The sequence below is a fragment of the Medicago sativa genome, chromosome 1 (genome assembly GCF_051527215.1).
Source record: "Medicago sativa cultivar Bolivia chromosome 1, Bolivia_mono, whole genome shotgun sequence".
In the NCBI taxonomy this organism is placed as follows: domain Eukaryota; kingdom Viridiplantae; phylum Streptophyta; class Magnoliopsida; order Fabales; family Fabaceae; genus Medicago; species Medicago sativa.
The window spans coordinates 90,689,889-90,717,491 of NC_140749.1; the positions used below are offsets into that span (position 1 = coordinate 90,689,889).

Below are 27,603 nucleotides of genomic sequence, written 5' to 3' on the forward strand. Positions count from 1 at the left end.
ATCGGTACAAGATACACAAATAATACGATATGTTATCTATTTTGAAGTATCGGGACTTAAGAGATTAGGATACTCGTTGCCTTATTTATTTTTCTTCTTTTCTTTTCGTTTCTTGTACACAATTTTCCTGTGGTCCCCACTATTATCTCCCTATGTTCTTTTGTTGTTTCCTTCCTTGACCCATTTTCCTTGTTATATTATTTTGATTTGTCCTAATCCAAATAATCCAATGAGATAAATATAATAATAATCGAGATATTCTTGCATGAACTCTTACCTAAGAGATTATTCTTACACCCAACCAATAAAAATATGACACATGTTATTAACTTTAAAAAAATGTGATTTTAATTAAGGAAATGGAAACAATAAATGGTGGTGGGTGGTTTTGTTGGTTAAAGAAAGTGGAAAAAGGAGAGAGAAATATTAAAAATAATGAGAAAAAATTATGATATTAATTATTTTTGGTATTTTAATGAGATATTTGATTTTAATTGGTTGGGTGTAAGAATGATCTCTTAGGTAAGAGTTCATATAAGAATTTCTCATAATAATCTAAGAGTAAATAGGCAATTTCCCCCCCCCCCCCCCCACCCCCCGAAATTGCAGGTTTGTCAAATACCCCCTGTAGTTAACGAAACATCAATTACCCCCCTGAAATTGCATAACGTTAATCAATTTACCCCCTCCGTCAATTTTTCTGTTAACTGTTTACGGTTATGATCAATTACCCCCCTGAAATTTTACACCTATGTGCAAAATGCCCCCTGAACTTGAAAAATTAAAAAAAATTGAAAAAATTCTAGAAAAATATTAAAAAAAAATAAAAAAATTCTGGGAAAATGAAAAATCAATAAAAAAAAATTAAAAAATTGTGGAAAATTGAAAAATTAATAAAAATCTGGAAAAATTAATAAAAATAAAAAAAAATTAATAAAAATAAAATAATCTAATAAAATGAAAAATAATGAAAAAATTCTGAAAAAAATAAAAAAGATTAAAAAATTCTGGAAAAAAATAAAATTTCTAAATTTCTAAAAAAAATTAAAATTCTGGAAAATAAAAATTCTGAAAAATAAATTTTAAATTTTCGAAAATAAAAATGAAATTCTGGAAAAAAGAAATTTTAATGAAAATTTTTTGAAACTTTCATTAGTATTTCTCAAAAAAATTTCGGGAATTATTGTGTATTTATAAACCGAGAATAAGGGAAAAAATATGTGTATTTATAAACCGAGCTTAGGTTTTTTATGTATTTTTCGAAATTTCGAAATTTTCATTAGTATTTTTTCCGGGAATTTTTGTGTATTTATAAACCGGGAACTTTTTGTGTATTTATAAACCAAGAATAAGGGAAAAAATACACTGAAAAAACCTAAGCTCGACATATATACTAATCAAAATTTCGGAATTTCGAAAAATACATTTTTTCCAGAATTTCGAAATTTCGACATATATACTAATCAGAATATTTTTTATTTTCCAGAATTTTTTCATTATTTTTCATTTTATTAGATTATTTTATTTTTTTAATCATTTTTTATTTTTATTAATTTTTTCAGAATTTTTAAATTTTTTCAGATTTTTTTTTAATTTTTCCAGAATTTTTAAATTTTTTCAGATTTTTTTTATTAATTTTTCCAGATTTTTAATTTTTTCCGTTTTTTTTTTTCATTTTTATTAATTTTTCAATTTTCCAGAATTTTTTTATCTTTTTTTTCAATTTTTTTTATTGATTTTTCATTTTTCCAGAATTTTTTAATTTTTTTTTAATATTTTTCCAGAATTTTTTCAATTTTTTTTAATTTTTCAAGTTCAGGGGCCATTTTGCACATAAGTGTAAAATTTCAGGAGGGTAATTGATCATAACAGTAAACAGTTAACAGAAAAATTGACGGAGGGGGTAAATTGATTAACGTTATGCAATTTCGGGGGGGGGGGGGGTAATTGATGTTTCGTTAACTACAGGGGGTATGTGACAAACCTTGCAATTTCGGGGGGAAATTGCCTATTTACTCAATAATCTAACTTATTCATTCCTTTGTTTCTGACGCAAACTGGTTCCAGCTTACTAGTTTCTATGTCCATCTCACTTTCACACTTAACTTTTCTATTACAATCCGTTTCTTCACACTAATATACGTCTGCTTGGTTAGACTTGATCAAAACTGATTTTAGATGAATTAATTTTAGTTAAAAGTAAATTGAATTTTATTAATTCATATGAATATATCCACCTAAATCAATTTGGAGTAAAAAATTATTCATGTTATCGTTTCAATCATAATCAATTTTAAATATAAAAAATAGTTTAAATCGACATCATCAAGTCGAAGTTTATCTTTAGTTCCTTATATAGAGCTTTTAAAATTGATTATAGAGGTGTAAAATGATTTTAATGTGTTCGATTCCTTGTTATATACTTCAAAATTAATTCAAACTTGAAGTCAAGATATATAGATTTTATATTTAATTATGATTTTCATACTGAAATTTATTGTTTTGTTCGGTAAATGCAACCAAACATTTATATTCAACTCATTTTTAAATAGAATCAGTTTTACAAGTCAATTCATTTAAAATCAGTTTGTCATGGCTAAATCAAGCATATGCACAAAATCAATTTTTAGTCACCCCAACAGTAAACTTGTTGGATCATTAAGGGAGCTCAGGAGATCACACACATTACGCCAAGAGCAAGTACAAAATTTGTTGGACATCACATATTTACAAAAAAATCTTAAAACATTAAGTTTATGAGTCATCTCATTTGTAAAGTATTAACCATACTTTTCTAAATAACGTGAGACTTCTAACTCATCTTATGTCACAACAAAACCAAACTTACACTTATTAGTTTTTTGGCCAAATACCTCCTATGGTCATTTAAGTTAGATGTTTATAATAAATTAGTTTTTAAGTATTTTTTTTGTTACCAATTGGTACATTAAGTTTTTTTGGTTACAAATTGGTCATTTAAACCATATAATATATACAATGTCATTTATGGATCATTTAACATTAAAGTGGCAAGTCAAAAACGGCTTACGACATCAAATTTAAATACTTATGCACATTTTATTCCTTTTGTTGTTGAATTCAAGCCTAATTTAACAAATAAATATTTCATCAACAATATTATAAATCAAATAATTGATAACCTTGTTTCAAATCAAGATGAAATAACACACATATAAACCTTAGTTTTGAGAAGGCTAAAACACACTTTTTGCCCCCTAAGTTTGTAAAAGTTGCGATTTTGGCCTCCTATTAAAAAAAATGGCAATTGTGACCCCCTATGTCTACCCCCTTTTGCAAAAGCCCAATTTTGACACAGTCAACCGTACTTGGCATGCCACCCGTGTAAATTTTTAATTAAAAATTATTAAAATTGCCACGCGTACAATTTAAATAAAAAAAATAAAAAAAAGGAAATAAAAAAGGGAGAGGCACGTGAGTTCTCTTTTCTCTCTTCTTTCTTCCTTCTTTTCCTCACTATTCTTTCTTCCAACAACATCAACAACACAGCAGCTTGTTCTTCTTCTCCCAATTTCTTCCAATGTTATCGATTCATAAACACTTCTTTCCTTAAATTCAATGATCTTTGATTCATGTTCAAATTTCTTCCCCCAACTTTGCTTCCGCCGCCGCCGTTACTCTTATTCCCCTTTCTTGTTCCTTCTTCGTTGTTTCCTTTCCTTATCCCTAATATTGCTCTCTTCTTCTTCCTGCTCCTGGTCCCGCAAGCATTGCACAGTGACTGCATAATCAATCACGAATTAGATCAGATCAAGAACAAAATTAGTGTGATAAATCATCAAATCGATTTATTAGTGATAATTGATTAGCGTTAATTACTTTTGGACCACCACGACATTGAGGAGTTTTGGACGTTCCGCAACCGGCACAGGTTTTCTTTGGATTGTTGTTATCTGATGAAACAAAGCTAGTAAAGTTTATGGCATGCAAGATCTATGTTGTTACAACGCTTCTTATGCTTCCTCTGTTCATCCAACCCAAACCCAGATTGGTAACAACAACAACACCGATGTTAAGTTCAAGAAATGTAAATCCACAAACGGGTCAACTTCAAAAGGAATCTGAGTAGGAGGTAGAAGAAGGAGAAGTGAGTTTTGGTTTGATTTGGGTTTATGAAAGAGCAAGAACAAAGGAAAAAAATATGAAAGAGAAGCTGATGATGATGATGGCTGGTCTTTGAAGCTCTCACGTGTGAAAATATATTTTTTTGTTATTTTTGGTTTTTTTTATTAATTATACGCGTGGAATTAAAAAAAAATACAAAATAAAAATAAATACACACGTGGCGTGCCACATAAGGTTGACTGAGTCAAAATTGACGTTTTGCAAAAGGGGGTAGACATAGGGGGTCACAATTGCCATTTTTTTTAATAGGGAGCCAAAATCGCAACTTTTGAAAACTTAGGGGACAAAAAGTGGGTTTTAGCCTTTTGAGAATGGTAAATTTAATCATAACAACTTAACATTTAAACACTTTTTTTTTCGGTCAAGTGGTTAGAATTCACCTTATTAAAGGTGAATAAGTGGGATGTCTGAGGTTCGAACCTCGACCCCTACATATAATAATGCATATCTCTGTCAACTGAGCTATACTTACGAGGACACATAAAAACACTTTTTAACTGAACTTATAAAAAAAGATAATGGTGCAGATTAATTTGGCTTGCATAGTTTTCCTCTAGGCAAAGGAAACAGAGAAAAAAAGTTGAAAGATACCGACTTTTAACTGAAACAGAATGTGAGGGTGTATTAGTAAGCAAGGTTTAACTTTTACATGTCAACTAAAGACAATTTCATTCTCTCAAAAAAAAAAAACTAAAGACACTTTCTTTTTTCCATCCTTGAAAGCTGGCTTGATCATAAGCTACCACCCCATCACCATTTGCTTTTTTGCCATTCTTTTTGGTCCTTGGAACAGAATCTACATGTAAATGTCCTCAAAATATTTTATGCTTTTTTTTAACTTAAGAATTTAGTACTTAATATTATTTTAATGAAATATTATATATATGTTTAAACTTTAGAATAATGTGTTTAACAGTTCATATCTAGTCATCAATACGCGTTTGGTGTATGTATTGATTGATTGATATAGCATCTTCTTTTTTCTTGTCCCATGCATGTTTTATTGCTTCTTGTACCATTCAGATCTACAACTTGCTTTGTGCACATTCCAAACATTCTCACTGGTAATTCTGTCAACCTTGTTTCTTTTATGTTTTCAATTTCTGTTCTTTTTTTTTGTCTGCTTTGATGTCTCTTCCTTTTTCTATTTTGGCAAAGCTTAGTTGAAAGTTGAAAACTTGAAATTCATGGTTCATAAATTTTATTAGTAGCTAAAAACTTAGTAAAAAAATGAATTTTGAACTGATATGATTAGTGGGTTGTTGTTCAATTCTGATATGACAACTTTGTTTGTGATGAATGCAGACCAAGTTGGGAAAAAATCAGTGTTTGTGTGCAAATAAGTACTTACTGTGTGGAATAAGTGCTTTTGTATTGATGTGTGTGCCCTTTTGAGTGTTTTACTTTTGGAGATCTAATATACTTGTGAGAAAGAGTGTGTTTTGAAATTGGACTAATTTGGTTTGAGATTAAGAGGACTATTTGGTGGAGTAAGATATGGCCTCCGGTGAAGGGAGGCGGCATCATCATGATCTTGTGCCTCTTGCTGCATTGCTTAAGAGAGAGATGAAAAGCGAGAAGATGGAGAAACCTACTGTAAGAATTGGTCAAGCTGCTCAATCTAAGAAAGGGGAGGATTACTTTTTAATTAAGACTGATTGTCAGCGTGTTCCTGGGAACTCTTCAACGTCGTTTTCTGTATTCGCGGTATATTTCACTATTTCAATTTCAGATTATATATTTACTCCTTTTGAACTACATGACATAATAGCTTTGCTAGCTGTCCGGAGATTGCTTTAATTTTTTACTCACTTCTGGTTCACAGATCTTTGATGGACACAATGGAAATGCTGCTGCTGTTTATACTAAGGAAAATTTGCTAAATCATGTGCTGTGTGCTCTTCCTCGAGGGCTTGGGCGAGACGAGTGGTTGCAAGCTTTACCTAGGGCGTTGGTTGCTGGATTTGTTAAGACTGATAAGGAATTTCAGAGCAGAGGTGTGTGGACTCTCGCTTTTATTCTTTTTTGTTGATAGAAAGCCATTCTTATTGAGGATGGAATACAGAACCGAGGAATAGGAATTGATATGTTATTCTTAACTTATTTACGAGTTCTAACCTAATCTGATTTTGTCTAGGAGAAACTTCTGGAACCACAGCCACATTTGTGATAGTTGATCGGTGGACTGTGACAGTTGCATCAGTTGGAGATTCTCGTTGTATACTAGATACCCAGGGTGGTGCTGTGACCACCTTAACAGTTGATCATAGACTAGAAGAGAATATTGAAGAGTAAGCTAATTTTGATATTTATCTCTAAGGCCACGGTAGTTAATTTTTTCTGTATTGCTCATGGTCATGAGTTGAGCTGTATATACAGGAGGGAACGTGTTACTGCAAGTGGAGGTGAAGTTGGTAGGCTTAGCATTGTCGGAGGTGCTGAGGTCAGCTTATTATGTTGTAATTATACTTTTTCCATCCTAAAATGGAAATTAGGAAGATAGCTTACAACTGGTTTTCTAGCATCTTATCAAACGGCTTTTGTTTAGCTTTTCCTTGTTTAAAATTTTTAGTTTTGAATAATTGCAGATTGGTCCCCTTCGATGCTGGCCAGGAGGTCTATGCCTTTCAAGGTCAATAGGAGACATGGATGTTGGAGAGTTTATAGTTCCAATACCTTATGTCAAACAAGTGAAGGTATAATCTGCTTCTAATTAACCTTTCCTTATTTCCGTCGTTGATTATAAGGCCTATGCATCCTACAAGGTCTTTGTTCAGGATAAAAAACTTACACTTTGTCGTGGATTTTAGCTATCAAAAGCTGGTGGGCGACTTATAATTGCTTCTGATGGAATATGGGATGCTGTATCATCAGAACTGGCAGCAAAATCTTGCCGTGGTTTGCCTGCCGAACTTGCTGCTATGCAGGTTGTAAAGGTAATATGCTCCACTATGCTATGCTTGCTGTAGTTGGTGATTTTAAGCCAAATCATATTGCGAAGTTGACATTTCTCGTGCAACGTATTCCTACTGTTATTCAGGAAGCCCTAAGAACAAGAGGGTTAAAGGATGATACAACATGTATAGTAGTTGACATAATCCCACCTGATAACGAATTGCCACCAACACCTCCCCCAAAAAAGCGGAATAAGCTGAAAGATTTTTTTTCGTTCAAGAAAAGGTCCCGTGATACTGCTGGTAAGCTGTCGAAGAAGCTTTCGGCTATAAATATAGTGGAAGAATTGTTTGAAGAAGGATCAGCAATGCTTGCTGAAAGGTAATATTTTATTATCTTTTATAGACATAAGTTTTTAATTGATGAATACCGGAAAATCTTCTGAATATTCCCTGCATATTGTTTTCCTTCTATGGTGATCCTTTTGTCCCAACAGGATTTCTGTCATTACAAATGGAGGTTAATTCATAGGTTGGTACATTAACTGTTCTTTTAATAACAACGAGGGGCTGAACCTAGGGGAGGGTGATCTTTAATAATAATGTTCTGTAGGAGCTAGTAATTCATTCTTTGTAATTTATACTATAGTGATGACGACGGTAATCATATAGGGTAGAATCTGGGCTTCGAATATTGGTAACTGGTTAAATGATAGACTTTGAAGATTTTACATTTAGGATCTAGATCGAGACTTATTCAAATATTGGTTGAGAGAGGCATTTATTTGCAATTCCCCTTCTAAATCAGATTAAGCGAATAATTTTGAATATTTTGACTGATGGTCAAAATGAAGGTATAAACTGATTAGTTGAAACTAGAGAAGGGAAGATAGAATTTTCAGCCAAATACTTAACAGTATCCTCTGATAAGATTCCAAGCTAATATTTGACTAAAGCAATAGAAAATGAAAAACTAAAATAAAGAAATCGCATGCGTAGATTGTAAAATAAACATGACTATGGCATTGTGCACTGGTTTAATTCTGAGTTCTGACCGCTGTAACTCCAGTTCATCTGACATCTATTTGATTATTCAGATAAATTGTACCTTATCCTCATATTAAATCAGAAATGAGTTATCTTTCTATTTCAGCAGTCTGTACCCCTACAAAAACACAACATAAAGGATCCTTAACATAATGATACATTGTCATTTCTCAATTCTATATATATATAGGGTAATGCTAATGCACACCCACCTTAATTTTAGAAGGTGTGTGTTAGCATCCTACACCTTTTTGTTTTGGACCAAAATACCCTTTTCTCTTTCTCCAATTGTGATTAAATACATGGCTTTAAAGTCTTTTCCTTATCTATAACCATCAATTTCTCTCTCCAATAAAACAAAAAGATACTGGCTTCTCTCTCTTTCCCTCAAGAGAGAGAAGAAAATGTTTGTTTTTCTACTGTTCTAGTTAATCAGCTCTACACCAACATCTGTTAGTAATCCATTAGCCTCTTTCCTTGATATAAGCCATCTTCTTGTTCCTTGTTTTTTAATAGATTTTTCAGATTTTTTTTAACAAAGGATTTTGATAGAAACCCGTTTTTGAAATTTTCTAAACTCAATCTCATTTTTTCAGTTTTTGGAATTTTGTAAGCTCAATCTCATTTTTTCTTTTATAAAATGCCAGACCGAATCCAATTTTTCTTTTAACTAGAAAGCCTTATTGAGAATTTGAAGAGATGTCATTATTGTCATCTAAAAATTTTGTTAAGTCATGAGGGTTGGTGTGACTTTTATCTATATTCATGAACTGCAACTCAAAGGCAATTGGAAGAAGGGGGATGACGACAGAATATGAGCAGTTAACCTCTTGAGAGAAAGAGAGAGAAGCCAGTATCTTTTTGTTTTATTGGAGAGAGAAATTGATGGTTATAGATAAGGAAAAGACTTTAAAGCCATGTATTTAATCACAATTGGAGAAAGAGAAAAGGGTATTTTGGTCCAAAACAAAAAGGTGTAGGATGCTAACACACACCTTCTAAAATTAAGGTGGGTGTGCATTAGCATTACCCAGGGTAATGCTAATGCACACCCACCTTAATTTTAGGTATATATATATATATATATATATATATATATATATATATATATATATATATATATATATATATATATATATATATAGACAAGGTTTCACGTATCAAACAGACAAGGTTTTCGTATAGACTGGTGTCAATATATTGATTTGTTTCTCAATTTTATGCAAGCAAATTTTCAGTATGTGATCTGTAGTTTCAAATTTGTTCTTACCTAGAAGCATTATAAGCTTGTAATATTTTGTTAAACGGTTTTCTTGTTGATTGAGACATGCTCAAGGACAAATTTCTATTCATAATCCTTTAAAAATTTATAAAAGAGAAATGTTGTTTTGACAACATTGTTGTTGTCCGGTGTAGATATGATTTCACTTTTTAATTAGTTTTTATTTCTCTCTCCAAGTCACATTAATAGTTTTAACTTTTAAAGGATGCAAGATTATACGGTGTCAAATTTATTAGGTTCAAATAACATCACTCTTTATAAATTATGAAACTGTTTTGGTTCACAAATATTTAATACCAATTGTATCCTGCAGATTAGGAAATGATGAAAACTCGGGGCAATCAACATCTGGTCTTTTTGTCTGTGCTGTATGCCAACTTGATCTTGCTCCAAGCGAGGGCATATCCGTCCACGCAGGTTCAATTTTCTCCACAAGTTCGAAGCCATGGCAAGGTCCTTTTCTATGCTGTGATTGTCGCGATAAGAAGGATGCAATGGAAGGAAAACGACCTAGTGGAGTGAAAGTGTCATAGTAGGCTCAAAACTGAAGTCATTCTATTCTTTAAGCCATCTTTCATTTTTTGTAATCGCAATTTTTATAGCTCAAGTAATTGATTGAATCTCGCAATCAAGTAGCAAAGACTGTGACCTGGAGGAAGAGAGGCCTGCACTGAGTTTTTGGGCGTATGAAGATTGTTCAGCTCTACCTGAGTTTGAGGGTTAAGATCAGTGTGAGGTAGATTCTTTTGTACAGTAGACTAGTAGTTATGTTGCTTAATGTGCCACCAAATCGGAATAATCTTGATTAACTATGCAGGCACCCCAACTTCCTGTATATATAAACTTTTAATCTGTAGTTATGGTTTGAAAAAACAATTCATGTGAATGCATGCAGAAGTTGCCTGTTAAAATTGATTTATTATAAAAGAAATTTAAAAATGATTTGTTTTACATTTTTTTTTTCATGTCCATTTAAACATCAAAATTATAATAATAAATAATTATCTTACGCACTAGACAAAACTTTTTAACAAACCTTTTGAATAAGTCTAGTACACCGTGTTGGCGGAATATGCTCAATGCAGTGTGGAAAATGCAGAATAAAGTAGTGAAAAGTGCAGTGTGGAAAATGGCTTATTTGTTTGTAACTGCAATTTGAGCCTTTCAGGAGTGAAATTTTAAGAAGCTCTCCTCCCCACCACTAATTGTTTTATTAGTTATTAGGCCAAGTCTTCCGTAGTCATTGTCCAAGTCAACTAGCAGCTCAATTATACATGCATTTGTGCTTTAGTAAAGAATGAATGAATACTTTTCTAGTTACATTATAAAGTTTTTTAGCTCATAAACGTATAATGGCCTTAGTCCACGAATTTCTGTTCCTTTTGTTTTCTCACCTTACGCTTCTTGGTAAGGGGTACCAAGGAGAGTGCCAGCTTCATTTAGTTGTGGATATCTTGGTAATATCGGTTGAAAATTGTCGTTCACACCTTAAAGAAGGCTTAAAAACACCAATAAAAGACCTAAACACCTCTAGGCAGTTAACTGTTGCCGCTTAGGAATTCTTCAGCAGTTAGCTGCAGTCGGTTTTTTGAATTCCTCGGCAGTTAAATGCCGATACGCTCTTAGATAGCTGATTACAACAACCTGCTCCTCCCTACTCACTATTTCATCAACTTTTCTTTCCCTCTTCAATCTATATCCCAGAATCAAATAATTTTTTCCACTCTTTGTCCAAAATCATTGAAGCATCAATCCTAGGAAGTTTCAACACACTTTTGACGTAAAAAAAACAGATATTGGTTATTTTAATCGATTTATTTGTGTATTTTTCTGTCAGTTTTTACAAAATGACTGACATGCATGTATCGGCACTTAAGTGCCGAAGTATGGGGGCATCGGTAGTTAACTGCCGATGGAATTCGGTAGTTAACTACCGATGCGATGGTTAAAAAATGGCATGCTACTGCCTATTTTTTTTGGTTTTTTTTATATTTTTTTATTCATTATGCAATTGATGTTTTTGCATTAGTTAGTTGTTTATTCATAGTTGGGGGGAAGCAAAAAGTGGGTCTTGAAGGAATTTTGCTCCCCTCCCCTCCCCTTCTAAAAATTGAACCAAACACGTCAATTTAAAAATATTTCATTCCCTCCAAAACTCTCGAATCAAACCGACCCTAACCAAATTCTATATGCACAACCCCATCCTTGTTCCCGCTCGTCGTCTCATCACTCTTTAGCAAACGTTATATCAGGGAGTTTCTTCCAATTAGTGGAAGCATCACAAGTGCCACATACATGCAAAATAGGAATCAAACAATACAGGGGAATACAGAATAGATGAACATTTATCCATAAAACACCAAATGCCGGTACAAACCACATAATATTCATTGAACACAAAAAAAAAAAAAATGCTGGGACAAGTCACATATCACAATGGAGGAGCACCTTACATACATCAAGCATAAGCAGCATGGTACTTATACTCAATAAATCTTACACTCACAACTGATTGAATGAACAACACTAGCATATAGTTTTGAAGGTGCATTTTGATGGGGTGGTTGAGTAAGGTTCTCCGATCAGCTCACCTTTATCTGGGATAACAACTAGGTCAGGTGCATTTTTGGGTAGTTGGACTGGTTCTCCGATCAGCTCACATTTGTCCAGTATGACATCAAGGTCAAAGATGATAATGACCCTGTTTATAAATAAATAATAAATCAGAAAACCAAATGGTAAGCCACCATCTTGAGTAAACAAACTATTTTAGTGAAATAAAGCATCCACATTCCAGAAATCTCACTTTTAATATAGTTGAAGACTAATAATCATCTCATCTTTTATTTTATTAGCTAAAGTAAATTATAAAACAAACTCACTTGTGGTTTTGAATCAGACTTGCGGTGAACTGAGTGAGTTTAACAACCGAGCCTTTCTGCAGCCTTCCGAAATGGACCAACTCTACCAAATTCCTAGGGAGGATTACAGTATTATAGCACAGACCGTCAGACAGCAAAAGATAGGGGATATTCATGTGGATAACCTGCAACACCGGCTTAAACTCTTCATCAAAAGAGAATTTGTTGCTGTACATTCTCGCTATGGCCGCTTGTGTCAGACTCACACCCATTATTCTATCTTGTCTAGCTGCAGATAGAGAGGAAAAAATTGTACATAAGACTTGAGCAAAGCAGGGGGGAATAAAACACACTGAATTGTACGGTCAAACCTTTGAGTAGTGGGACGGGTTCTCCGACCAGATCACATTTTTCCAGTACAATTTCAAGGTCAAAGATGAGAATAATCCTGTTTATAATAAACAACAAATCGGACAATCAAGTTAAATGGGCAATTCAACTAGTTTATTTGTTCATAAAGATATAAAATCCACAAACCTCGATGTTAACATAGTTAATAAATTCAGAGATAGAGAAAACAAACTCACTGGGTGTGTGTTAATGTTTCCAGCTTGAAGTTAGTGAGTTTAACAAACGAGCTTTTATGCAGGATCCTTCTGAATGTGGCAAACTGGTGGTGATTTGCAGGATGGACATACTCTTCTTCCAAATCAGGGGAGATAATTGCAATGGTAGAATGTGTACCATCAGACAGCCAAAGAGGGCTGCTTTCCATGTGGATGACTTGCAGCACCGGCTTAAACTCCTCTTCATCACAAGAGAAATTGTCGTTGTACATTCTCTCTATCGCCCCTTGTGTCAGATTCTCACCCTCTATTCTATCTCGTCTCACTGCAGATAGAGAGTGAAAAAATTGAACATAAAACTTGAGGAAAGCAGGGGAAATAAAACACACTAAATCGTGCAGTCAAACTTTTGAGTAGTGGGACGGGTTCTCCGATCAGATGAAATTTGTCCAGTAGAATTTCAAGGCCGGAGATGAAAATAATCCTGTTTATAATAACAAATCAGACAATCGAATCAAATGGGCAATCAACTAGCTTGTTTGTTCAAAAAGATATAAAAATCCAGAAACATAGTTGAAGACCTTTAATCTCTCATCAACATCAACTAAAATAGATAATAGATTCAGAGATAGAGAAAACAAACTCACTTGGTGTGTATATATGTTTCAAACTTGAAGTTAGTGAGTTTAACAAACGAGCCTTTCTGCAGCCTTTTGGAGGAGTCAGGCAGGTATGCAAACTCTTCATCCAAATCAGGGGAGAGCATGGCAATAGTAGAATGTGAACCATCAGACAGCCAAAAAAGGCTGCTTTCCATGTGGATGACTTGCAGCACCGGCTTAAACTCCTCTTCATCACAAGATAAACTGTCGCCGTACATTCTCTCTATTGCCCCTTGCGTCAGATTCAGATCCATTTCCATTACACTATCTTGTGTACCTGCAGATAGAGAGACAATAATTGAACTTAAAACTTGAGGATAGGAGGGGAAATAAAATAAAACACACTAAATCTTACCGTCAGATAACTCAAGGTCAGAAAACCGAATAAGGTGGGAAGGAACGGGTTCTCCGATCAGATGACATTTGTCCAGTAGAATTTCAAGGTCAGAGATGAAAATAATCCTGTTTATAATAAAATCATTTCACTGACTAAAATAAACATAAATTCAGAGATAGACAAAACAAACTCACTTGGGCTTTGTAAATACATTGAAGGAGAAGTCTTTGAGTCTAACAATTGAGCCTTTCTGCAACATCCTGTGTAAGACCAACTCTTGCAATCCAATGCTGAGCAACCCAACATTGGTATGCGTACCATCAGACAGCAAAAGACGGTATATTTTCACATCAATGACTTGCAACACCGGCCTAAACTCTTCAACTTCAACACAAGAGATATCGTTTCTGCAAATTCTCCCTATCGCCCCTTCCGTCACATTCACAGCCATTGTTATCGCTTTTCTCCGGATTTGACGGAACCCTAACACAAAAATTGGGAAGAGAAAAGAAAGGGAAAAGAAAAGAAAAGGGTATTGCAAGGGAACGAAAATATGAATATTGTTCACACTTAAATGTTTGCCAAGAAACCCGTATTTTACGAAAATAACCCCATCGGCACCCTGGACACAAAAAGCACACATAAAGGCACTGCACCGTATTTTTCTCTGCACACCTTTATCTTTATATGTCAAATCTGAATTGTTTCTTCCAATTGCAGTTGGTAAAAGAAAGGGCTGAGCGTGAATTTCAATCTAGGTGCAGGTAATGTACCGTTTAAACTTTAAATAACTTACAGCACATGACTTTAAATTCACTGATCTTGAATGTGAAAGCTCATCAATATGTTACAATGCAAATTTAATTTGTAGAAGTCATTACTTTCTTAAATTTAACATTTTTGTTGTACAAATAATTTACAATTCTCCAGCAGCCATGGCGGTTATTGGAGTTGCAGTGCTGATGTTGTTGGCTTACTGCATTAGGGTAAAGATCGTCCCTCCAACATTTCTTCTGTTCAGGAAGGAGGGTTCAACCCATCAAATTATTGAGGAGTTCTTGAAAGAACAAGGACCTCTTCTTGCTGCTAGGTACAGTACAGTTGTTCAGATGTCAAGAAAATAACAAACTCTTTCAAAACAAAATAGGGCCAAGGAGGGTATGGAAGCGTATCCAAAGGGAAGTTACATGGTGAGCGTACTGTTGCGGTAAAGATTTTAAGTGAATCAAAAGATGTTGGTGAAGATTTCATTAATGAAGTTGCAAGTATTGGTAGAACTTCACATGTCAACGTAGTTAGACTTTTGGGGTTCTGTTTGGATGGTTCTAAAAAGGCACTAATATATGAATTTATGCCTAATGGATCTCTTGAAAAGTTCATATATGAAGAGAAAAACCCATTGATGGATGATCATCAATTGGATTGCAAAACATTGTATGATATTTCTGTTGGCTCGTGGATTAGAGTACTTGCACAGAGGCTGCAACACTAGAATCTTGCATTTTGACATAAAACCTCATAATATATTACTAGATGATGATTTTTGTCCAAAAATTTCAGATTTTGAACTTGCTAAAATATGTCTAAGAAAAGAAAGCATTGTGTCAATATTTGGTGCAAGGGGAACACCAGGATATATTGCTCCAGAGTTGTTCTCTAGAAATTTTGGTGGGGTGTCACATAAGTCAGATGTCTACAGTTATGGAATGATGATTATAGAAATGGTTGGTCGAAGAAAGAACATTAAGGTTGAAGTTGATTGTTCTAGCGAGTTATATTTTCCACAGTGGATTTACAAGCGTGTTGAATTGAATCAGGATCTTGGACTCAATGTATTAAAAATGAAATTGATGAAGAAATGTTAAGAAAAATGACAGTGGTGAGTTTATGGTGCATACAAACCAAACCTTCAAATCGACCAGGAATGCATAAAGTGGTGGAAATGTTGGAGGGGGGCCTTCAAGTGCTTGAAATACCACCCAAACCATTTCTGTCTTCTCCTTCAACATCTTCAATCCAGTTATCCACTGAAATATTGTACTTTGTGTGTGTATTAACATGCAATGCAGAGCATGTAACACTAGAAAATAATGTCATTATAATTACATATCAAAATAAAATGTTATATATTTCATAGAATCGTAATGTTGTATCATTTCTTTTGGTTTATGTTTTATGAGTAGGCTGTTATTACATATCTTTATTATTGCATTTATTACTAGAACTTTATTTCTCTGCAGAATACTATAAGATTTCATAATTTCATCTTGCATTCAGCCTAACTTATTTTGGTTTGCTTCACAGTTCGAAAAAAGATATAGGTACAGTTTACTCATTTCTTTACTATTCATTTATTGAAAGATCACGCAGACAAGAGGATTTTTCTTAATCTCTGTTGTTTTTAGATGTCACTATTGTCATTGACTGACATACAAGGAAAAGTTCTATGAATACGTTTTTAGAGGTCACCACATGTTCTATGATTAACTTTTTCAAAAATCTATTTTTTTTTTTTTAAAACGAGGTATCACATGAATTAGTTAACAATAATATTTTTCTAAAAGAATTACTTTTTTGGGTAGTTAACAAGCACAAATAGTTTCATTTTTTTTAAATCTTAAAAAAATCTAGATTTTTTTAACATAAAATTACATTTTTTAAAACTAAAACTAACACGCCCAATATATTTTGTTCCAAGATATACATATTTGAGAGGGAAACAAAAATAAAATATTACAACTAAATATTATATTGGAACCTAACAGTTTACTTTTAATAATTTTTTTTTTTTGAAATGTTTTAATAATTTGATTTGTTTTACTTTTTTTTTTTTTTAATGTTATTCTTCACAATATTGTAATCACCACACAGTTGTGATCACTAACTTTGTGGACAGAGATTGTACTAACAGTTATGGATGGTAGCAACTTGTCAGGAAACAATTTAGACAGTGAATTTTAAATTTTGAATATTCTTGAAAGGTGTCAGGTAAGTGAATATACTACTATTGATCAAGTCTATGCTTATGATACAGCCTTTTTTAAGTAATTCAAACCTATACTTTGAAGGATATATCAACCACTTGCATTCAGACTTTGGTGGTTGAGCAAGTCAATTAGTCAACCATCAACAAAAGTATTCTAAATAGCATTGATTCAACAAAACATATCAATTTGCACCTCTCAAATCTTGGTGAAATTCTGTTATCCCTCTCCAATATCCTTCATCTAGAACCAGAGAGAAGTCTCCAAAATGAACAAGAAAAGCCCTTTGTTTATCCTCAATCCCCTCTCTTCTCCCTTAATTTATTCATACATCACCCTTTTTTATTTTCTTACCACAACCGCTATATGCTCTATAGACCCAAAATTTGAAGCTTGTGAAGCCAAAACATGTGGCAACCAAAGTATAAGCTACCCTTTCTATATCATAGGATTACAACATTCCTATTGTGGCTACCCTGGTTTTGGTATCCCTTGTGACAATAATATTGGTTTTCCAATCCTTAATCTTTCTAATACTGAATACATAATCGAGGAGATTTTCTATCAAAACCATTCATTTAGAGTTTCCAATGGTGTGTTTTCAAGATCAAACACCAACAAAGGTTGTCTTTCACCAACCCAAAACCTCACTTTTCCCATTAACATGTTCAACCTTGCACCTAACCAAAGTGAAGTGAGATTGTTCTTCGGATGCGATTCAACAAAGCTACCCAGAGAGCTGCAAAGGAACACAATTGGTTGCTCTGAAGAAAACAAAACGAGTTCGGTTGTGGCATTGTATGGTGATGATAAAAATATAAGCTTCGTGTCAAAGAATTGCGGAAATGAAGTGATTAATACGAGGGTGGAAAATGGTGTGAAAGGAGGGATTGAAGAGGCCCTGAGAAATGGGTTTAGGTTGAATTGGATAGCTAGTGATTGCAATGAGTGTAACAGAACTGGAGGAAGGTGTGGATTTGATAAAGAAATATTCACTTTCAAGTGTTACTGCACTGATAGAGTTCATTCTGCAATATGTGATACAGGTCTCTCTCTCTCTCTCTCTCTCTCTCTCTCTCTCTCTCTCTCTCGGAAAATGCACGGTTTATTATATAATAAAAAATGATTTTTAAAATGTTATAGAAAGTGATACTATTTTTTAAGCTGAACAAGTCAGACTAACCACATTAGAACGTGTGTTTCAGCCTTCGAGCAACACTTAACTCTCAAATAGAAATGATTTGGGCCCAATTTCAAATTGGATATATTTCTGTAATTTTAGAATAACTATTAAAACCAAACTGAAGTAATGAATTATTTTCAACAACAAAAAAAACTCCTATGCAAGTCTTAAGCATCTATCTTTTTATTTGATTTTGTCAATTGCAGTTGCAGTCGCATGGAAGTCCAAGACGGTGCGTATAGTGACAATAGGTAAATGTTTTAGATTTCTGGAAATATAAAAATGTTGAGTTTTACCAAGGAAGCTTTGCATCATTTCATAGAAAATATATACTATCTTTTAATGATTAATTACTTAATGAAATGCCTAATCCCATTTTATAGATTAAATCTGATTATTCACTTTTATCTATTTAAACTATTATATAGATAATAGATTAAAAAATTTCCAAAGAAAACAGTTAGTCTAGTTAATCAAAGAGATAACCTTTAGTGGGATAGGCTTGGTTGTTGCTGTAATCAAAGAGATAACTTATAAATATGATTTGAATTCAATAAATTTTTCATTATTTCCTTCTTACCCTAAACATTTTCATGTTCTATCAAACAACATTGTTCAGTGGGCTCAGTAGCTGGAGTTGCATTTGGCTTGCTGATGATCTTAGTTTGTTGGTTTAGGACAACGATCTTCCCTCCCACATTTCTTTTGTTCAGGAAGGAGAATCCAACCCATCAAATTATTGAGAAGTTTTTGAAGGAACATGGACCTCTTCCAGCTGCTAGGTACAATTATTCAGATGTCAAGAAAATAACAAACTCTTTCAAACATAAATTAGGCCAGGGAGGATATGGAAGTGTATACAAAGGTAAGTTACAAGATGAGAGTACCGTTGCAGTAAAGGTTTTAAGTGAATCCAAAGGTGATGGTGAAGATTTCATCAACGAAGTTGCGAGTATCAGTAGAACATCGCATGTCAACGTTGTTAGACTTTTGGGGTTCTGTTTGGATGGTTCTAAAAAGGCCCTAGTTTATGAATTCATGCCTAATGGATCACTTGAAAAGTTAATATATGAAGAAAAATATCCATTAAAAGATGATCACCAATTGGATTGCAAAATGTTGTATGATATTGCAGTTGGCGTTGCTCGAGGATTAGAGTACTTGCACAGAGGCTGCAACACTAGAATCTTGCATTTTGACATAAAACCTCATAATATATTACTTGATGAGGATTTCTGTCCTAAAATTTCAGATTTCGGACTTGCTAAAATATGTCCAAGAAAAGAAAGCATTGTATCCATATTTGGTGCGAGGGGAACACCAGGATATATTGCTCCAGAGTTGTTCTCCAGAAATTTTGGCGGGGTGTCACATAAATCAGATGTCTATAGTTATGGAATGATGGTTTTAGAAATGGTTGGTCGAAGAAAGAACATTAAGGTTGAAGTTGATTGTTCTAGCGAGTTATATTTTCCGCACTGGATTTACAAGCGTCTTGGATTGAATCAGGATCTTGGACTCAGGTGTATTAAAAATGAAATTGATGAAGAAATGGTAAGAAAAATGACAGTGGTGAGTTTATGGTGCATACAAACCGACCCTTCGCATCGACCAGGAATGCATAAAGTGGTGGAAATGTTGGAAGGGAGCCTTCAAGTGCTGGAAATACCACCCAAACCCTTTTTGTCGTCTCCTTCAACATCTTCAGCTCATTTATCATCTGAGTTATTGTGATCAGTGTGGATTTTATGATGCAATGCAGAGTATGTAACACTATAAAAGAATATCATGATAATTCACATAAATAAAATGTTACGTAACTAATAGAATTGTAATGTTGCATCACTTTTTTTTGGTTTTTGTTTTATGAGCTTCTCGGTGTGGATTTTCTAGTTGTGCAACTAATGGTTTATGGTTGACTTTTATGGAGAAAATATTATGATGAGTCTATTACTGAGTTCTTATATAACTCCTTGATCAAGAAAACATTGGCTCCCAGGTCCAAATGACATAACTAGCTAATAGCTATCCACAATCATCCCTTCTTATTAATTTCTCATTTTCTTTCAACGATTTTCTGCCGATTAGTATAAGATTTCATTTTGCATCGATGCTGACCAATTTTGGTTTACTTACAGTTCACAAAAATGAATTAGCTGCACTTTTCTCATTTCTGCCTTATTCAATTTGTCTGCTTTTTAGAGGTCAACTATTGTCATTGACTGATATGCAAAGGCAAGTTCTTTGAATACTTTTAATTGCAAGGTAATTGAATGATATATTGGTAAGTACAGTAAATATAAAAATTGCATGCATGTTATTTTCTTATATTCAAACTAGTAACTTGTGAACTTCAATTTTCAAAAAAGTAACTTACATTGAAGAGTCAAGAAATAGTGTATTTTTGCTTCTTATCAAACAGCAGAGAAGTCAATCTCTGATCTCTCACTCTCTAAGCTTATGGTAGACAGATAAGTCTGGCTAGGCAACATACTTGAATGGACTTTGTAGGTTCAACATATGGAGGAAGTTCCAAAGGCATGTGTTCATCAACATCACCATATAAGAAATCATTGGCAACATCAAGTTGTTTGAAAAAAGTTGACATTTTTAAGTCTTTGAAGTAAGCAAGAGCTTTTCTTGTTTGAGGAGGTCATTGATTAACCAACACATCAGGTTCACCGGCAGGTATGTCTCAGAGTGAACTTTGAGTTTGAGACAGCAAGTAAATTCTACACTCTCAAAACTCAAAGTTCCCCTGCATCTATTGAGATGTTAGTCTACGTAGTTGCACATAGAAGATATCCAGTTTACAACAAAAAATTGAGAGTACCAAATTGTAACCAATATACCTAATGTGAGTTAAGATTTAAAAATGCCTAATTGAAGTGGTTATGTTGGATACATGAGCTGGCGTATTTGGGATGAGTGTTACAATTTGCATTAGCTGAAAAGGGTGTTAAACATGAGTACAAGGAAGAAGATCCCAGTTCTCATCCATAATGGTAAACCCATTTGTGAATCTGCAATTATTGTGTAGTATATGGATGGATGAGGTTTGGAACAATAAAGCTCCAACCATGCCCTATCACCCTTATGAGAGAGCTCAAGCTAGATTTTGGGCTGATTACATCCACAATAACATACCTAACTTCTTTGGTTTCTTTTGCTCTCATTTTCACTCAATTTTGGTGGCTTCTCTTCAAAACTTTGAGATTGATGTTCATGTTATATTTCCTATTATCCTCTCTCAACTCTGTGTTAGGAGATTTGAAATTAAATTTCATCCTCTCCTTTTTAACTTCTGAAATTAAATTTCATCCTTTCTTTATTATTAGCATACCAAAAGAAATATATAGAAGAGTACTTTATTGCTTGGTAAACTATAAATTAGCCAAGTAACTGTTATTGCAACAAAAATATTAGAGCTTATGTCATAAAGTTTATTTGTATTCAAGCTTTACTACAATAAATTTTTGAAAGAGACCAAGGATGCAGGTGCAGTGCAGAGAGAAATGAGAATTGAAAACTTTAAAAACTCATAGGCAAGCAAGACAGTATGTATGGTTTAGTAATTCTACTGGTGGTTTAAAGTATCAGAGACAAATACTGTCGTCAAGCAGTTGAAGGCTTTTCATTTAGGTCCCATATATTTAGAGTAAACAACCATTTTGATCCCTGGATGTGTGAATTGCTATCATTATATAGTCCCCGAATGTATTGGCTGCTTAGTCCATATATTTAGCAAGAAACTGTAGGAGTGAAATTTAAGAGGTTTTATTTGCACTAATTAATTTTATTGGTACTGGTACTCTTTGGCGTGTAATTATTTGCAGGTTAACTAAGCAGTGCGGTTTCCCCATGTATTGACTGGTTTGCCATGTCCCACAACGGTTTCTCCACCACCATTCGTTTTTTTTCTCTTTAGGGACTGATTAGGCACAAGGCTTAGGCCAAGTCTTCCATAGTCATTGTCCAGGCCAACTAAGCAGCTCATACGTGCAATGTATGGTGTAGAGTGAATTAAGACTGCTAATTTACATCATAAAGTTTTTTAGCTCATAAACCTACTGGTGGGTGATTCATGAAGACTTGAGTTTATGTATTTTCTCACCTAATGCTACTTGGTAATGGGTGTCTAGGAGATTGTCCTCTTTCGTTAAATTGTGGATACCTTGGCAATATCAGCTTCCCTTTGTAATGGGTGCCAAAGAAGTTCCAAGTTGTAACGAAATAAATTTGAAAAATTTTGAACGTTGAAGGAGTCAATCCATGAATGTGCTGTTTCATCAATAGAGGAAATAAAGCAATGGGTCCTGCTTCATTGGTGGGATAATTAAGACATGGTCAGCAACACACCTTTGTTACTTTGAATTGTATCTCACATATTTATGGACTAGAAATGTTAATCTAATCTACCTCTCTTTTTCAAAGTCTTCCTCCTTCATTTTCCAAGTCAACTGTGTATCAAATAAGTTCTCCTTTTAGACCACATGATTCATACATGAAACTAATACATATCTATTTGTGAAGACTATGTATGTAACAATAAAGCAATACAGCAATAAAGTTGGGATGGCTCCAGTTGATTTGTTCTGCTTCCTTTTGTTTTGCCACCTCATGCTGATTTTATCAGCAGGGTATGGAAACGGGTACACATATAACTGTCCACACTCATTCAGTTGTGGAGTTCGTGGGATTTTCCGGTACCCTTTCACCAAGGCAGAGCAACCAGACTGTGGCTCCATACTCATACATGGCTGTGATGACAGTTATTATTCACCCAAAATGATCCAACTGAACAAGAATGCAAAAAAAATTGAGCTAACTGGTGTCATTGACCAGAGTACCATTACACTTTCTGATCAAGAATTTTACAAACGTTTGCAAGATAATGTTTGTGATACTTTGAACCACAATTACACTCTTCCTCCTCCTTCTCCTTTGGTTTCTTTTTATATAAACTCTAATGTGACCCTTTTCCTATGCAATCGCAGCCATAATATCAATCCTCCAGCGCAGTATTTTAAACACAACTGTTCTTCGACCTATTCCTACGATATCTATTATAACAGGAAGCCATATCTCAATGTTACTAATGACAAGGCAGATAGATTTTTCTCGTCATGCTCGGTTCTTCAGTTTCCATCTAAAGACTTGACCGATACTAAAAACATTTTATCATTTGTTTCTGCTCAAATGGAAATTAAAATAGTATTATCTGATGATTGTGATGAGTGCGCCAACCACAGAGGAGGCCAATGTATGCTTGATGCCAAAAGAATGTTCTACTGTCAAAATGGTAAGGTTCAGATAAATTATCACACTCATGCATTCCCTTTGATTGTTTCCTTATTTTTAACACATAACAGAAGAATGTGCATATTTTCATTACAATCAAAGAGGGAGGTGTCAAATTGACAACAATATGCGATTTTATTGTGCCAATGGATCAAATTACGCCACAGAGTTATATCATAAACCACATTCTGATCCAACTTATCAATCTCTAGATCTTTCTTAATAGTCTCTTATAGTCTATCATAAACCATGTTCCTCTGTGTCTAGTGATCTGACTATCATTCATCTAATCTAGTCTTATTAGTACAGAATCTACATGTCTTCTCTCTACATGTCCAAACCACCAAAGCCTAATTTCCACCATCTTTTCTACTAGTGGCGGAGGACAATATGGGCTGAGGTGGGCCACGGCCCACCCCCTCAATTTTTTTTTTCTAGAGGGAAACTACAAAAATACCCTTGGCTTGATTTGTTTTTTTCCAACTGGCCCACCCAACCTCTTCACTTCCTCTGTTAGATAACTAAACTTCTCACTCTCTCATTCTTTTCTTATTCTCTTGTTTTTTGTGATTATTTGTTGATCGTTGGTAATTGAATTTGAAAACTGCAATCTTATTTATTGAATTGGCTTAATTGAATAGGATTAAAGGACCATATAAGATGGATTTCTCAACTTATGCATATGTCATGTCACTTTGTCAGTGTTTATTTAATTTGTTCTTGTTTGCTACGAAGACTTTTTTTTATATTGTAGTTCAATTTAAGTTCAGTTTATGTTTAATTAAGAAGACTTTTTTTTTTTTCAACTTATGCATGGCGTAGTTCAATTTTTCTTCATTTTAGAAGTAGTTTATGTTTATGTTTAACTTATGCATATAAGAAGACATTTTTTCAACTTATGCATATTGTAGATTATGTTTAACTACAAAGGCTTTTCTTTATCCTTGTTAGTTTCTTTTTATTTCCTTTTATGAACTTTTAATAATGCTTAATTTCTTTAATTTAGATTGTTATATATTGATTTCTGAAATTATTTGATTTTTTTGAAAAATTGATCATTTTTTAAGAGGAAAGTTTGTGGGAGTGAAAGAGATGAACAAGGAATAACTTATACTTCTCAACCTGTTAAAATTTACTTCTTGTTCGTGTTTGGTTGTAACTAAGAGGAATAAAATTTACTTCTTGATTGAACAACTTTGTGCTTAATTATTATTACAATATAAATTTTATGTTCAATATATATTAGAGTTAATTTTGTTGGCCCACCCCAAATATATTTTCTGGCTCCGCCACTGTTTTTTACTATAGGTTTTACCCCAACTCTCTCTCTATTATTGTCATTTCTAATTCTATCTCATCTAGTCTTACCGCACATCCAACGCAAGATCCTTATCTCCAATACGCTATAATGCACTAATATAACAGTTGTTGCTTTTATTTGCAATTAAAATTGTGAAACAATGTTTATTTTGCTGTAAAATTCTCAAAGCCCAGTTCCTTATCCCATATCATAATAGCTGAAGAGTTGTGGCACTACATTGATGTGGCTAATCTAAGTTCTATCATGTTAATTGTCTTTAATATTTTGAATTTATAATTTATAACATTTTGTAACTGATTTCCTATTACCCTTGGATTGATGGCAAAAGCTGAATTAGCCGACCAATTTTTTCTCTGCACAGCCTTGTCTTCATATGTCAAATCTGAATTGTTTCCTCTAATTGCAGTTATAAAGAAAAAATGGCTGAGCTGGAATGTCAAACTGGGTATAGGTAATGTACTGTTTGCATAACTTTCAGCACACTACTTCAAATTCATTGATCTTGAATGTGAAAGTTCATCAATATGTTAGAATGCGAATTATTTAGGAGAAAGTTAAAATTTAGTCCGGCTAACATAAAAATGTGAATTTTGTTTGCATATGTAGAAGCCATTGCTTTCTTACACTAACCTTTTTGTTGTATTTTGTATTTTAAATAATTTACAATTCTACAGCAGCCATGGTGATTGTTGGAGTTGCAGTGCTGATGTTGTTGGCTTACTGCTTTAGAACAAAGATCTTCACTCCAGCATTTCTTTTGTTCAGGAAGGAGAATCCAACCCATCAAATTATTGAGATGTTTTTGAAGGAACAAGGACCGCTTCTTGCTGCTAGGTACAATTATTCAGAAGTCAAGAAAATAACTAACTCTTTTAGAGACAAATTAGGTCAGGGAGGATACGGATGTGTATACAAAGGGAAGTTACATGATCAGCGGATTGTTGCAGTGAAGGTATTAAGTGAGTCAAAAGGTGACGGTGAAGATTTCATCAATGAAGTTGCAAGCATTAGTAGAACTTCACATGTCAACATTGTTAGGCTTTTGGGGTTCTGTTTGGATGGTTCTAAAAAGGCATTAATATATGAATTCATGCCTAATGGATCTCTTGAGAAGTTCATATATGAAGAGAAAAATCCAATCAGGGATGATCGCCAATTGGATTGCAAAACATTGTATGATATTGCAGTTGGCGTTGCTCATGGGTTAGAGTACTTGCACAGAGGCTGTAACACTAGAATCTTACATTTTGACATAAAACCTCATAATATATTACTTGATGAGGATTTTGGTCCTAAAATTTCAGATTTTGGACTCGCTAAAATATGTCCAAGAAAAGAAAGCATTGTATCCATATTTGGTGCTAGGGGAACACCAGGATATATTGCTCCAGAGTTGTTCACTAGACATTTTGGTGGGGTGTCACATAAATCAGATGTCTACAGTTATGGAATGATGGTTTTAGAGATGGTTGGTCGAAGAAAGAACATTAAGGTTGAAGTTGATTGTTCTAGTGAGCTATATTTTCCACACTGGATTTACAAGCGTCTTGAATTGAATCAGGATCTTGGACTCAGGTGTATTAAAAATGAAATTGATGAAGAAATGGTCAGAAAAATGACGGTGGTGAGTTTTTGGTGCATACAAACTGACCCTTCACATCGACCAGCAATGAATAAAGTGGTGGAAATGTTGGAAGGGAGCCTTCAAATGTTGGAAATACCACCGAAACCCTTTTTATCTTCTCCTTCCACGTCTTCAATCCATTTATCATCTGAAATATTGTGATTTATATGGATATTAAGATGCCATGCAGAGTATGTACCACTAGAAAAGAATGTCATGATAATTAAAATATAAATAAAATGTTCTGTATCGAATAGAATTGTAATGTTGTAAACATTTTCTTTTGGTTTATGTTTTGTGAGTAGGCTGTTCACGCATATTTATTATTGCATTTATCACTCCAATTATATTTCCCTGCAGATTACTGTAAGATTTCATTTTGCCTTCAGCCTAACTTTTTTTTTTTGTTGCAAGGTAATTGAATTATTCGTTGTTAAGAACAGTAAATATAAAAACCGCATGAAAGTTATTTTTTAATTTTCCAAAATGTTTATCTTTTGAAAAACTAGTAACTTTCGAAATTTAGTAACTTCTGCTATTGAAATCAGAACAATGTTAATCTATATTAGTAAATAGTAATTGTTGTCAATTTTAGGCGTGGAAAACTTGAGGAAATATTTTATAGTCCTTTTGTCATTATCCATGCAGAAGAAAGAAAAATAAGGCCAGGAAAGCTAGAGATGTATTATCTTCAAATTGACAACTAGAAATATAGTGTCTTCCAAGATCATTTTCTTTTAGAGGACGACAAAAATAAAATATTGTACAAAAATTTATATTGGAATCTAATAGTATCCTTTTAATAATTTGATTGGTTTTTCTTAAAATTGTTTAATGCTATTCTCTACATTGTATTAAGTAATCACCACTCAGTTGTGATAACTACTTTGTGGACTTAATTGTACTAACAATGACAGTTTTATAGTTCAAATCTAGTTGGCGTGCTATGGACGGTAACAACTTGTTAAGAAACAATTTAGTCAGTTAACTTCAAATTTTGAATATGCTTTAAAATAGTACTACTATTATTTTGTTTGTTATATCATATGTACATTGAACACATGATAGGATAATTTTTTTTTTTTTTATCATGTATGTATTCTACCGTGTCACTAAAAATAGAGGATAGGTAGTTTCTTGTCGTTTTGTTTTAGTGGAGTGAAGACTGGGAGTCAACTCATTGTCTTTGATAGGCAACCATTGTTTTTCAGAGTAAAGTTTAGGTTGAAAACCTCTCATATGTGTAAAGCATCTAAAACCAAACAAGCACGTACGTAGGCTTGGTGTGTAGTTGAGAAGATGAATTGTGATTCAGTTAGGCTTAATTAGACGGTAAAAAGCAATTGTTAATATAGGATACAAATTCATACTCCATCA

The 27,603-nt window shown here is 33.6% G+C and overlaps 4 protein-coding genes and 1 pseudogene across 7 annotated transcripts; 4 read left to right on the top strand and 1 right to left on the bottom strand.

Annotated features, from left to right (window-relative positions):
• The first annotated feature begins 4,852 nt into the window (after positions 1 to 4,852).
• On the top strand, positions 4,853 to 10,338 carry LOC146959032 (Protein phosphatase 2C family protein). Of its 2 annotated transcripts, XM_085740574.1 has the most exons (10): positions 4,853 to 4,966; positions 5,188 to 5,228; positions 5,470 to 5,871; positions 5,990 to 6,161; positions 6,302 to 6,455; positions 6,544 to 6,607; positions 6,753 to 6,860; positions 6,975 to 7,100; positions 7,205 to 7,440; positions 9,701 to 10,338. In XM_085740574.1, exons 3-10 carry the CDS (start codon positions 5,662 to 5,664, stop codon positions 9,918 to 9,920), a joined length of 1,290 nt encoding a protein of 429 aa, XP_085596700.1. In that variant the 5' UTR covers positions 4,853 to 4,966; positions 5,188 to 5,228; positions 5,470 to 5,661; the 3' UTR covers positions 9,921 to 10,338. The 2 variants fall into 2 exon arrangements, with proteins under 2 accessions (XP_085596700.1, XP_085596699.1); XM_085740573.1 differs by having other exon boundaries at positions 4,853 to 5,228.
• Positions 10,339 to 11,714: 1,376 nt separating this feature from the next.
• Positions 11,715 to 14,744, bottom strand: LOC146959033 (uncharacterized). Of its 2 annotated transcripts, none has more exons than XM_085740567.1 (8): positions 14,008 to 14,744; positions 13,832 to 13,938; positions 13,462 to 13,753; positions 13,222 to 13,298; positions 12,836 to 13,139; positions 12,620 to 12,696; positions 12,270 to 12,537; positions 11,715 to 12,088 (listed from the first exon to the last, which is right to left on the bottom strand). In XM_085740567.1, exons 1-8 carry the CDS (start codon positions 14,454 to 14,456, stop codon positions 11,914 to 11,916), a joined length of 1,749 nt encoding a protein of 582 aa, XP_085596693.1. In that variant the 5' UTR covers positions 14,457 to 14,744; the 3' UTR covers positions 11,715 to 11,913. The 2 variants fall into 2 exon arrangements, with proteins under 2 accessions (XP_085596693.1, XP_085596694.1); XM_085740568.1 differs by having other exon boundaries at positions 14,025 to 14,282.
• Positions 14,745 to 14,748: 4 nt separating this feature from the next.
• Positions 14,749 to 15,822, top strand: LOC146959034 (rust resistance kinase Lr10 pseudogene; annotated as a pseudogene).
• An 872-nt stretch (positions 15,823 to 16,694) lies between these two features.
• On the top strand, positions 16,695 to 19,820 carry LOC146959035 (LEAF RUST 10 DISEASE-RESISTANCE LOCUS RECEPTOR-LIKE PROTEIN KINASE-like 2.8). The gene is made up of 3 exons (XM_085740563.1): positions 16,695 to 17,843; positions 18,187 to 18,231; positions 18,600 to 19,820. The coding sequence occupies exons 1-3, from the start codon at positions 17,066 to 17,068 to the stop codon at positions 19,712 to 19,714; spliced, it is 1,938 nt and encodes a 645-aa protein (XP_085596689.1). The 5' UTR covers positions 16,695 to 17,065; the 3' UTR covers positions 19,715 to 19,820.
• Positions 19,821 to 20,052: 232 nt separating this feature from the next.
• LOC146959036 (LEAF RUST 10 DISEASE-RESISTANCE LOCUS RECEPTOR-LIKE PROTEIN KINASE-like 2.4) lies at positions 20,053 to 26,541 on the top strand. 2 transcript variants are annotated; one of them, XM_085740565.1, is made up of 3 exons: positions 20,053 to 23,282; positions 25,009 to 25,053; positions 25,277 to 26,541. In XM_085740565.1, exons 1-3 carry the CDS (start codon positions 22,517 to 22,519, stop codon positions 26,386 to 26,388), a joined length of 1,923 nt encoding a protein of 640 aa, XP_085596691.1. In that variant the 5' UTR covers positions 20,053 to 22,516; the 3' UTR covers positions 26,389 to 26,541. The 2 variants fall into 2 exon arrangements, with proteins under 2 accessions (XP_085596691.1, XP_085596690.1); XM_085740564.1 differs by having other exon boundaries at positions 20,467 to 23,282; positions 25,280 to 26,541.
• The last annotated feature ends 1,062 nt before the right edge of the window (positions 26,542 to 27,603 follow it).